The 13,916-nt window shown below is 35.5% G+C and overlaps 1 protein-coding gene across 1 annotated transcript; it reads left to right on the top strand.

Annotated features, from left to right (window-relative positions):
- Window positions 1-1,866: 1,866 nt before the first annotated feature.
- LOC128185720 (monocarboxylate transporter 12-like) lies at window positions 1,867-13,055 on the top strand. Its single transcript, XM_052855356.1, has 5 exons — window positions 1,867-2,965; window positions 4,015-4,348; window positions 8,514-8,784; window positions 10,082-10,463; window positions 11,443-13,055. The coding sequence occupies exons 1-5, from the start codon at window positions 2,575-2,577 to the stop codon at window positions 12,132-12,134; spliced, it is 2,070 nt and encodes a 689-aa protein (XP_052711316.1). The 5' UTR covers window positions 1,867-2,574; the 3' UTR covers window positions 12,135-13,055.
- The last annotated feature ends 861 nt before the right edge of the window (window positions 13,056-13,916 follow it).

The following is a 13,916-nucleotide window of genomic DNA, read 5'->3' as shown; positions in this document are numbered from 1 at the left end:
AAAAAATATCGTTGGGAGATTATTGCAGGTAATTGTAAATATGTGAAGTATTCTAAAGGAAAAATTCAATTCATCGGTTGGTATCACAAAAATGTTATTGTGCTTCCTTCACTAGGGTAACACACGAAAAACTGAATTGTTACAAACTTTATATTTTACACTTAATAACGTTATCTCTTTGGTTACCACTGAATACTCATCGTGATATTAGATGTTAATTAAGGTCACTCAGGTGACCTATTGTTAACAGTCTTTCTTCGTCGTCGTGCGTCGTCCGTTATCAATCTTACTTTTGTTATTTCTTAAAAACTACAATTCCATTTGTTACAATTTTCGGTTTGGAGCATTTCTAGAATAAGGAGACCATGACCTAACCATCTCTGGGGCCTCTTATTGTTTGGCGAGGAAACATTTCAAAAAAGTCAAGTTCATAAAAATATTCTTCTATACTCCCACACTAGTAGGAACAAAATTAAATGCATGGTTATGTTGTACATGATGCCCTCTACCAAAACAGTAAAATTCATAGCCGCTGGGTTATGGTTCAGGTCCTAAGGAGATGCTAATATCATCATGGCAATATATTGAAAATATTATTCTTAGAAAATCTTCTTTACTCCCATGTAAACCAAATGTATGATTATAATGTCCATGAAGCCCTCTACGAAAATTGAAAAAAAAAGTATAAACCCTGGTTAAGGGATTCATGTCTTAGGAAAAAGCCAAAATGGCCACAAAAACAAAAATGTATTTTCATAATCTTTTAAATGCATGTATGTACTTATCTACTCCAATATCTATGTGAGAAAAACTAAATGCATGATTATGTTGCCAATGAAGGCCTCCACCTATATTGTAAAATTCATAGCTCCTGGGTCGGAGTGAGGCCCAAGTTCTTGCCAATAAAGCTATAAAACATACTAAAGTCTCGAATTAGGGTTTAGATTCCAAACTGAAGCTTAAAAACATAAGAATCTTTGATAGGTCTGTCTTCGAGCTATATACTCAGGTGACCCTAAAGGCATGTGAGCCTCTTTCAAATTTTGATAAAGGTTAATATATCTAAACCCCACCCCTGGAAAGGACAGCAGTCTATCACAGGTTAACTCCCAGCCTAAGCCGCTTAGCACCATGCGCCTTCATGGATCGGAGAAAGGACTTAACTTTTAACTTAAACTAATACCTAAACTATCAGAGGAAAACATTAAAAAAAAAACCCAAAATGAATATATACTCGATAGGCCAGTGGTCTGTAGTAGAGATTTTTTTAAATATTCGCCTAGCTCAGACATGCAAATAAATCCTCTTAGACACGGCATAATTACTAAATACATGTATTACCATGTAGCTGCATCAATTTATTTGAATTTCATACTAAAAACCTCTTTTTATTAATACTAGCACAAAATGGATCATCTTAATTTCTTGAAAAATGTCCATCTCTACGATAGACATGGCAAATTATTTACTAAGTTTAGACGCAATACTTTTCATTAGAGAATTTTTATTTAGAAACTACATGTAGCACCTATAACTTATGGTTTTGTAACCCTAACCTCTAACCTTTTAATTTGAATAATTCTCCCTAAAAATGTTAAAAAAGATCAGGTCGCAGTTTCCAATTCCGTTTTACCCAATTACTAGATGCAATTAAGCTTTTGAATCTGTTGTTTTAATTGACAGTCTAATCATTTCGGTGTGGAAATGAGACGATTTTTAAGCGCCTGTTGTGATATTGCTCATAGAGTATAGTTTGTGTATTTGGCATATTGCACATCATTTGTATACATGCAGCGCCAGTGTTGTTAACCTTCGCTAAATTACATTTTTGCCCCTGTGCTATTCATTATCAAGCCAAAACTGTAACAGCATAGAAATAATGCACATCTTTTTATTCGTGGAAATTACGTTCAAAAAGAAAATGTCAATAGTATATGTAGACAACTATGCCCTGTCACTAGGGAAACTAGCAGGCGGAATTGCATGCTCGTACTAAACGTGCGACAGAACAATAGATTCTGTATCTAATTAGCCACGATTGGACACCCCGGCTCCACTGTCTGTGTGTTGTGGTTGGACGAGGTGTTACAATATCTTACTACGTTGTGCCATTTTCTATCACACTAGGAGTATTGCTATAATATGGCCGTGACTGTCTCACTTATTCTGGCGACACAGTGACGTCAGCAGCTCACGAGAATCTGGGTCTATATGCGTCATCGATCCATGGAAACGCACGGTACTGTGAACTGAAAATTTAATGTTTTGTGTCGCTGTTCAATCTTCTTTGTTAAAAAGTGTTCTGTTTTAAGATTGCGCATGCATTTTGCCAGTTATCGATCGAATATTGATTAGCAGTAAAAACAAAATGGAAAGGATGTCAATTTTTCTTTTTTGAGCAAATTGCAAGGATTTACAAATGTTGGCAAATTCAGAAAGCTTACATAAGAGCAGAACGTAGGTCATCATTTCGTGGTCTATAATCTGTGAATAATGGATTTTCATGAATGCAGCCGATATAACGAGACATGAAGAGGATGTGTAATTCTCGCACCGTAAACAAAACATCGTGAGATGCCATCGACCGAATACTATCAGGCTGTTGTCGACCGAAATCTAGACAGCGGCTCCTGTACTAGCCGAAATCCAGCTCACTGTATTCCTCCCAACCCGGACTCCACGCTGGTCAACTCTGAAGACAGTGAAAACAATGCTGGCGGTATGACGTTCTCCAAGAACAACTCCGACATCAAGAGGGATAAGGACAGCTCCTGTGGGGTGGAGGAGAAACCCAAGACCCGCATCGACTTTGGGGAACATTTCCCCGACGGAGGGTGGGGCTGGGTGGTGACAATAGCCGCCTCCCTTGTGTATGTTTTGTGTAATGGAGTTCACCATGCTTTTGGAATCTTGTTTTTAGTTATACAGAGAGAGAAGAAGATCAAAATAAGTGATATACATACAGGTGAGATAGCATGTAATTTAGTGTGCGAAAAGCTTATGATGGAAAATCTATAATACCGTCTGCAGTATTCAATAGATCGTGATATAAATATAAATTGTATATCAGTAAAGCCATCTCATTTGATCACTCAGACGGTGCTCAAAGTATATATATAGCGTTAAAGATAAACAGTAACAGAGGAAGCTGAGTCATGTAAGAGCAGTGTAGAACTACGGCGAAATCGTAGTCTATTTAATTACCCCGTGCCGGTCCGTAACAATGTGTCAATGACATCTAATTAACAATTGAGGAAGCCATCTTGATGACGTCATATATAAGCTTTATTGTTCTGAATTGCTTCATAATAGGCTACCAGTAGAAGTGATACTTGATGCTATTTAATTACGATAATAATGTCTTATCGATCCTATTCTACAACAGTACGTCAAGGTCATATAAAGGGCAAAAGTAATTGAAATAGACTTTGGCATTCCGCCATTATCGGAAGTCACTCTGTATCATAGCAAGTTTGTTTTGCAATGATTCATTTCAAGGCAAGGAAACCCCATATGAAAGAGGCTCTTCTTATAGCTTTTACACCCGTTGTTTCATTTGAATTGTAATTAATTATAGTACAGTGTATACTAACGAATATACATTTGGTGTGTGTTTACAAGCAACAATTTACTGTTTATGTATACAACCTCACGCAAATTTCATTTGATGATTTCTCGCACAATTGTCGAAACAGCAATCCAAATAAAGATAATATAATGCAAGAAAACCCGCCCAAAACCACGTGCAGTAAAAATAAATAAATTGAATTTATGATATTGCAATACCTTCTATAAAAGTTGAAGTCGAAACTGATGAAGAAAATGATCATGTGAAGCATGTTTTAATATCTATTAATCAAGTACATGGTATATTCGGTATATATACCTTACACTATGCTCTCGTACCGTTTGTAAATCTCCCTGAACTCGTGTTGTTACCCCAAAAATCAGTGAGTAAAATAAATCTTAATCTAGACTAGACTCTTCATGGTTATCTTTTGTTCTGATTTCCAGTATGGCTCGGAACTGTCGGACTAAGTGTTTCTCTAATTCTCACCAACGTGGTATCCACGGTTTGCCAGAGGAAAAGTCCGAGGTCGTGTGCTGTAGTAGGGGGTGTTATTTGTTCCCTGGGAGTGCTTCTTCTGTCATTCTCCCACAAAGGGGATCAGCTGTTCATCATCTATTGTGGGATTCTTTCCGTGGGGACAGGGATATGCCTGAGTACCGCCAGCATTATCGTGGGGCGGTACTTCTTACAGCGGAGGGAGCTGGCCGAGATGTTTGTGACCTGTGGCACGGGGCTAGGGACCGTTGTCATGGCAATCTCTATCTACGGTCTTAATAGGTGAGTTGTGTTTTAATGTTGGAACATCGGGTAGTTAATAATACCCCGTCACTTTTAATGTTAAAACCCCACGTGATTAGAAACAATGTACCTATACATTTATATTGATATTCATTTCGCCTTCAATGGACTTAAATAACAACCCGGCATATTATCGTAAACAGTAAGCAGCACCATTGTTTTATGATAAGAAATACAGCCAGTAGATTACTAGATCATAACGTTACAGTGTTTATGTTTCAGCTAATAACAAACTTACTTTATTCAATAGGTATTTTTATAATATCTGAATAAAACTATAATGAAATACCTAATTCTATCGTGATTATGTCTAAACGTAGCTAAATTTAACAATGATAACATATGGTCATATCTAACTCAAAAGATATCGTCATTATACTAGTATCTGATAAATAATCAATAAGCATTGTAGCTAAGTCTTAAAGTAACATACCTTACTCCATAAGCATTGTGGTTATGTCTAAATGTAGCAATCATAGCATACCTTACTCAATAAGCATTGTGGCTATGTCTAAATGTAGCAATCACAACATACCTGACTCAATAAGCATTGTGGCTATGTCTAAATGTGGCAATCATAACATTCCTTACTCAATAAGCATTGTGGCTATGTCTAAATGTAGCAATCATAACATACCTTACTCAATAAGCATTGTGGCTATGTCTAAATGAAGCAATCATAACATTCCTTACTCAATAAGCAATGTGGCTATGTCTTAATATAGCAATCATAACATACCTTACTCAATTAGCATTGTGGCTATGTCCAATTGGAGCAATCATAACGTACCTTACTCAATAAGCATCATGACTATGTCTAAATATAGCAATAATAAGATTCCTTACTTAATAAGCATTGTGGCTATGTCTAAATGTAGCAATCATAACACCCTACTCAAAAAGCATTGTGGCTATGTCTTAATATAGCAATCATAACATTCCTTACTCAATAAGGAGTGTGGTTCTGTCTTGATGTAGCTATAATAAAAAACTTAACAGAATTGGTATTGTGACTAAGTTTAAATGTAACTAAAATAACATACCTAACTTACACAGTAATAACTCAAATAAGATTAGTATAACTAAATAGGCATCATGCTTATGTGTAGATTATGTATATCAAACTATATATAGCTATTATAAAACACCAGACCCACCAGGCCACGGGATCATGAGTTTGTCTTTAATTTAAAAATGTATCTTGACTTGATTTTAAGATAAGATTGCTTACTTAAGTGGATCACGAAACAATGTCATAACGCACGAGATATTCCGACAGTTTACCTCTTTTCGTTTGGAGATCCTTATTACCGTCTGTTTTGTAACACTATGGATAGCGATACTATAAAGATTAGAGAGACCCGAAAAATGGCGAGATTTTAGTGGAGGAAGTATCAATGCGGGAACGGTTGTTGTTCGGCAAGCTGGACGGGCCAGGGACCTCTACGTTATATGACTTACTCTGTCGGCGATGATTTTGTAGATGAAGATGATGGTGGCTCGACGAAAATGATATTTGTTGTACAATTCTTCGTCTATCCGCAGTCTTGGCGGTCACGAGAAATCCGAGAACGAGGGAGCCGCCTCCTTTGACCATCATTTCTTCTGAAAAGCCCTACAAGTGCCGCCATTTTGAGCGCAGTCTGCCTAATAGCAATGTTAAAAGTTAAGACAAAATTCCAGTTTTTCCTCTAATTAAGCCATTTTTTGTGATCCACTTTAAGACTAATCGTAAAAATTAAGTGCAGTATTTATAGACTTAAGTCAAACTTAAGATCGACGACTGTTTCATGATCCCGGAGTCAGGTGTCATGGTTATGTCAAATTGTAACCATATGATATCATAGTGTACTCAAACTGTGTCGTAATTTTGTCAGCATAATATACACGATTCAGAAGCGTAATGATATCAAATTCTGGCTCTGACATATTATACTTTATATGTTGTTATGCATGATTTCGTCACACCGTAGCCATAATTACCCAAACTGTATATGTACTATTTATTCAGACTGTAGCTGAATGTTAAACAAGTATAGTAATTTTGTCTTATGGTAGCTAATATATAAATGTGATTGCGTCAAATGGTCGCAATGATAACTAAGCAGATGAAATTAGTTTCGTTAGGTCTTGAATATAGAAGACTTTGTCCCTTTATGAGATTGTATTTATGTCTTGAATATTAGAGTATGATCTCATAGACCATAGACTCAATAGGGATCTTATTTAATGTGTGAGGAATCAATATGCGATTGTGTTAAATTTTAACTTTGTCTTAAAATTCAATTGAAATCATGGTTATGTTAAAATGTGATAATATTGCGTTCTCGTATGAACATTTAAAGGTCCAAATTAAAATGAAGCAACATTTGTTACACATAAACCAAATCATACTCCAGCAAGAGTGTGGCTGATGTGATCAGACCGTTCAGAACAGGTATAATTTATGTGACATTATTTAGTTTTAACATACTCTATTGATAGATACATTAATATTATTTAGAATATACCTCATTTTTACCGTGTTCTGTCTGAATAAAACCTTACCACAACAAGGTGCATTCAGTATTCCGGATTTCTATTTGAATAAAACCGGCCCAGGGGCCAAAAACTTAACGGGCTCACGGTTGGTGTTGCTAACTTTAATCAAAAGAATGTTTTGTAGAAAAGTGAGACAGACCAAGGATGGGCCGTATATACGTATTATGACCTTAGGGTCAGCTCCCGTTATGAAACTTTTAATCTGTAGTAAACAACAAGTTTCTTCATCAGAGAAAGTGACCATGACATTGTGAAATGAATTTGCTCTGTCAGAACACAAACTGTCGCAGCTCGCTATTCCATGCAGTCCATACCGTCAATTCTAATTATTTGATGCTTAAATTTGTTTTAACACATATCATATTTTGTAACAGAATCAATTCTGATCTAATTTTTTTCCAAATTGAAACATTTGTTGTTTGCTGAAAACATCAGCTGTTAAAGTGTAATTGCTCTCGACAAGGCCACAGATTTTCCCAGTCTGATGCAAAATCAATATAAAAAACCACCTAAATTCAACACTGAGAACGAATCAATTACACTAAATAGTGAATAATACACACGCACACGCACACACACACACACACACACATTTCGTCGCCTGCTAGAGCTAGTATGCCGATAAAACACAGATGACATAGTTTTATTTCGAGACTCAGCAGACATATTGATATGGTTTTATTGCCGCCAATCGATATCTAAACATATCCAGAACGTTAATTTTTCTATGTCGCGATCGCGTCTTATTGTGATATTAATTCCTATTCTCTCCTTGAGTGGCTATTTCTGTCTGAGCATCACATGCTGCAGTTTTAGGCAGTGTCTGATCAATTGAATCAGCCATTGTTTAAGGCAGTTGTATAGCATGTGTATCGATTCTATGAAAATGTGGATAGAAAGGGGTCCATCATCTTATAGTCAGTCGTGTTGCTCATATTACAGTCGTAATGTGTAGATATCTGAATTGTATTTATTGATGACCGATTCTTCTCTGACTCTCTGAGTCTAAATACCGGTTTTGCGCCTAATTTAAATCAAAACACCGTTTTTATTCTGTATGCAAAATCTATAATATTTCTTGTACATCGAACTTTTGCAGCTTCATGTGCTAGGTACTCTACACGACATAATACCAATATAATGGTAATGCTGAAAACGTGAATGGGTCTCCTGATTGATCTTTTATTCTGAGATGTTAATCTTATTACATGTGTCATTAGTTGGTGGATATTCATGTAAAGCATACAATTAATGTGTTTTGAAAAGTTGGATTGTCAACTAATATCTTTATTATATTATGTTCGTCTTATTTTGTATTGTAAACATACCCGGTAGTTACTGTATTTGGAAGGTTTACAGTTGCTTTGTCCGTTTGTATATTACATTATAATACTTAACGAACGTTTTGAACAGCTTTTAATGTCATCTATATATGTATATTGATAAAGAGTGTGGAACTTTTGGGATCAATTAAGCAATTTTTTTCAGTGACTTACAAAATGTTTATAAATATATACATGTAAGCTCTGAATCCAAAATCTCAGGCGTACCAGTAAAATATTCCCCCTGTATTTTTATCCCATTTGATTGGTCATCGTTACAGGTCAATGATGTGGACCAAGACCATGCAGTGTGCGGTCGGAATATTTGTCCTCACGATCGTAGCCGGAGCATTCTATCGCCCGGCATCCATGTATCACCCTCGCCGGAAGATGATCATGCACATCAAAAACCAGAAAAAGACCAGGAGAGACCAGGAAGAAGTGGACCCGCCATATTTTGATTTTAGTGCTCTGCGCATGCGTGGTTTACAGGCTCTCATGATAATTTCCAGTATAGCTGCCTTTGGAATTTTCGTGCCATTTATAATTTTGGTAAAAACCATTTTGCGTTTTAAGCTCGTAAAAATATGCAATTTTACAGACTATTGTTATACATGTCTGTTTTCACCCTTTTTTCACGTCTTAAAAAACAATCCCTGATCGTTTGACGTCGTGGGTTTGATGTATCGAATACGAACCAGCACATCATTATATGAGACTTTTGCATGCATTGGAATGTTGTGTATAGATTATTTGTTCCTCATATCACACCAGACTGACGTCATCAATTTATCAGCTAATCAGATAAAAATCCTGTCATATCGGCAGAAAATACCACAAGAGTAGATCGACATACCCAGTTATGAACTATAGAGCATCCCTTCTTGCACTTTGATATACCGAAACTGAATATCTCATTTTGATTTATGTGGTTCTTCAGAACATCAATCAGAAATGGAAAATGGCGATACAAATAACACAATCAAAATGAAACGACAGCTAGTTTGACTTTCATCATCTGATATGATGTGTAAGGAAGGTTTCAAATACTATAGGAGTGCTTGTAACTGCCAACCCGTACTATCCTATTTAAATGGCATCGATCATTTTATTACGAACCTTAAGGAAGCAAAATGGTCATCATTATTTAATAAATTGGTCAATACAACCATCTTCAAACTTACTTTATCTACTTCAATTAGTCTATGATGATTTGATCCAAGAGGCATCTTTAGATGACTAGTATCAAATTTAATACGGTTGTCCGATCTTTACAACCTTGAATATAAAACGGTTATCTTCTAATTCGTAATGTCTGCTGTCTGTTTTTCATACTGTAAAAGTAGATTGAAATCGTGATTTCTGTGAAATCGTGAAACAGTGAACGCCTGAAATTCGAACACACAAAACTCTCTGTTCAATCACTGAACCTGTTTTGAAAGTCATTTATGGTTTATGTAATCGGAACACAATTTAGACTATTCTATTAATATTTTCTTGCATTAGTAATTGCTGTGAAGCTAAAAACATTACATTTAATATACCTTAAACTATCCGTTGTTTGGGGGAAGAAAAGTACTATGAAACTCTAAAATATAGCACACAATTTCGGCGACTTGGTTCCTTCAAAGTGTCCGACTGTTTGTACGAGGGTGTGGGCATCGGACACGGAGAATCCCATCGCAAGGACGCTTGTCACACTTGTCACTTCAATGTATATTTGGAAAAATAATAACCATCACGACAAAACATTCAAAACGTTGTTCTAACTAAAACTCGGAGCTTATCTAAATAACATTATTTTTTCAATATATTTTTACGCAATAAATAAGATTTCATCCCATTTCAGGTGAAAATCGGTTACGACCGTCAGCAACCGGAAGAAGATCTCCTGCTTCTCGTCGTATACCTCGGCCTCGGTTTCACCATCGGAGTCCTTGCTCAAGGTTACATCATCATTAAAGACAGCAAAAGCTGCTCCATCTGTCGGCGATGTCTGTGTCAAGCCAACTGCCTGGCGTGTGGGGCACTGACCCTACTTCTGTTGCTGGAAAAAGACTATGACTCCTTGGCCCTGTATGCTTGGGGCTTCGGGATTTTCTGTGGAGGGTATTACTACACCCTGAAAATGTACACTTATGAACTTGTGAAGTTTAAAATCATGGAGAGGGCTTGGGGTTTTGTTTGTGCTGCTCAATGTTTACCAATTCTTATTGGATCACCCATATCATGTAAGTCAACATGTAAATGATCCTTTGAGTCTCTATATATTGCCTTAATTGTATTCAGCTCACATCATGGAAATCTTAAATCAACTCGTATCATAAACATTCATAGCAACCTACACCATGTAAGTCAACGTCAACCAACATAATGAAGCTGATCAGCTAGTTTGAAAATTACTTCTAGTCAACTTACACCATGAATGTCTAGTCAACTTACTGTATTTAAGTTATAGTCTTACATAGTGTAAGTCTATAGTCAACTTACATAGTATAAGTCTATAGTTAACTTACATTATGTAAGCATATAGTCAACTTGCATTATGTAAGTCTATAGTTTTATTTACACGACTTAAAGCTATACTCATGTCATGTACATGTACATGTGTGTGTGTGTGTGTGTGTGTGTGTGTATATATATATATATATATATATATATATATATATATATATATATATATATATATATATATATATATATATATATATATATATATATATATATATATATATATATATATATAGTCAACTTACGTTATGCATCAGTCAGCTCATATAGGTCTATGATCAACTTTTACCATGCGATTGGCTTGTTCGTCGTATAAGTTCATATTGCCATCATGTTAGCTTAAATTCAGCCTACACATAGACAGCCTTTCCAAGTCTACAGTCAACTTGTATGAGTTCAAATATCATTACAATCTACTGATAAATCTTTACCATTTCAGTCATACTTGTAAGTTTGAATACGCAATTTATCTCTAAGTCAAAATTAAGAACTTCAGTTTATTTTGGAAAATAAAATATAGCAAGTGATTCAAAGCAAACCGAGTACATTTTATTGTGGAAATAATGTCGTTATCATACTAGTATCTGTCTAAAACCAAATTACATAATGTAAAAAGTTAATGTCAGCCCCAACCATCTAAAGCATTGTGCAGGTCAAAAGTCATACTATGCTGAAAATTTGTTTCTTTCTCCATTGTAGTGTACCTAAATAGTACTCACCAGACTGAACACGCTGGCTTTATTTTTGCCGGTGTGGCGATGGTGCTAGCGGGCCTCTTGTTTTTCTTGATGCCGGCATTTGAAAGACACAAATCGAATTCATTGGTCAGACAGATGGCTAAAAACACGTGCAGCAAAAACAGCACCGAGGCTGCTGCTCTTTTGGATCTTGACTTGACTGATGCCATGGTAACCAAACCGCTAAACAACGTCCAGTTTATTGTGTCGCCCTCTCGATTAAAACACACCAATAAAGAGGGCGGGAAATTTCAAATGCAGTGTTTTATTCACCAAAAAGAGAAGGAAAAGCCTAAACAAATAGTTTTGTCAAAAATCACAGAAGAGAAAGAAGGTCTACGATTGGATTTCAATGAAGTGTCTCATGGTTCCGTTTCCTCCAAAAACAATGAAAACAGCGTACCGGAGAAAACGGATCCGGACCCGCGAAAAACTAACATTGCTGACTTCCCTTCCGACAGCATACAGTCAAGTCACACAGGGAAGTCCAGTTCGGACAGCAGTTATTCAAAGTCTGAGGGCAGAAAACTCAAGAAAAACATTGATAACGTCAAAATTGAACTTTTTGACCCCCCTAGTCAGGAAAAGGAATCAACAGCCACAGTTTCGTATGACAGTGACCTCTACATCAATCTGTGCGAGGCCCAGGTGTAAACGATTTTTTTTTCCTTTCTGATAACGAAAGAGTATGTTTATCGATATACATTTTCCTCAATATATATTTGTATTATACTGAATGAGCTTGATTGGACAACGTGACTGTGGTCTCTATGGAAACATTCTATATTTAGAGACGATTTGAATCGAAAGAATGGATGATAAGATATAAGAATATTGACAGTGAAGTGATAGTGGAGGTTTCTAACGAATGAAGAAATCATTCCGTATACTAGTATATACCATACATCAGTGGCCTCTAACTGAAAGGAATTTACAAGTGTTTTTGTTGGATTTTTTTTCGTATTACACAAGTGGTACATAAATGGAACCATCATATGCATGAAGATCGACCAATTACTTAAATGTTGGATTTTTTTTATAATGACCTAACTACATGAATACTATTATATCTAATGAATCATTCCGCAAAACGTTGTTGCTTTGGATGTACATGTCTTTTGTGTTACGAATTATTGAATGTAAATTAATTATATGTTACCGTCGCTATATTTACAGCGAACTTGTTTATTTAATATCTCAAACATATTGTGTATAAATACTTTTAATTAACAGCAAACGATCTCAGAAACTATGATATTTGTTAGCAAAAATTTCTACTCGAACTTTGCAGATAAACACTGTATAAAAACATTTTAATTTTTATTTCCTGGAGTTTTAGTGAATTTTTCTGCGAATATTTTCTCTGCGCCAGAATAAGTCAGAATCTTTTGTACATATCTTGCGCTTCGTGCCATACATGTGCGTGTATGTATAAATTACTTTTAATATGTGAACAAAAATGTTTTGTTTGTAATGCTTGATAAATAAAATATCGATCTATATATTACATATGATTCTATGAATGTAATATGATATGAAATGAAACAAGGGAATGTTCAATTGCACAGGATCAAGGTATTGGTACACCCAGATAGATGATACAGTTATTCATTTTCATCATATATTTTTCAGTTGTTTTTGGTCGATTTTTATTATTTCCAATTATATGTATACACAAAATTAATTTAGGGAAAAGTTTTAACCCCCCCCCCCCCCGCCCCCCCCCCCCCCCCCAAAAAAAATAAAATAAAAACAAAAAAACAACAGTAAAGTGGAAATAACATAATAGTGAAAATAAAAACCGAATATTTTAGTTTAGTCACTACTGTAGGCCTCTGAGTTGAATTTGGAGACATAACGATATCACAACAAGGCCATCATTGCATGGTCGCAAATTTTATATACATGGATTCATACACAGTTGAGGAAAACATCGCCAGATAATTTAAAATATCATATTTTATGCAAAAGTGGTAAGTATATCATAGTATACATTTATTGCATGAACATTCGGGCGTTACCCTCGGGAAATATGATTTTTCTGGGAGAATAAATCTTCATTTTTCCCGAACGTTCACGCAATAAATTGGGTGGGTTTTTTTTTTTTACCTAAAGACGTGTGATAATTTAGAATACATCGGCTTCTAATCGTTTTTCAATTCTAGTATTGCAATTTAGTTTATGTTTCTCGGTTTCTTTCTATGACAGTTTTCTGATATGAAAAAAGATTTTAAATGATTTTTTAAATAGAATTAATTATTTAATTACATCGTATGCTCATTGTCCGGAATTTTCATAAGCATGGAATGAAAATTCGAGCGGGGTGGGGATTTGATGAAAAATATGACGATGACAGGGAAAATACGAAGTTTTATTGCCCTGGCTCTTGATTGTCAAGAACCAATCAGATGTCACGTTATATAGAATAACATGATC

This window comes from Crassostrea angulata, chromosome 5 (assembly GCF_025612915.1).
Source record: "Crassostrea angulata isolate pt1a10 chromosome 5, ASM2561291v2, whole genome shotgun sequence".
Classification (NCBI taxonomy): Eukaryota; Metazoa; Mollusca; class Bivalvia; order Ostreida; family Ostreidae; genus Magallana; species Magallana angulata.
This window is presented reverse-complemented; position numbering and strand designations above follow the sequence as displayed.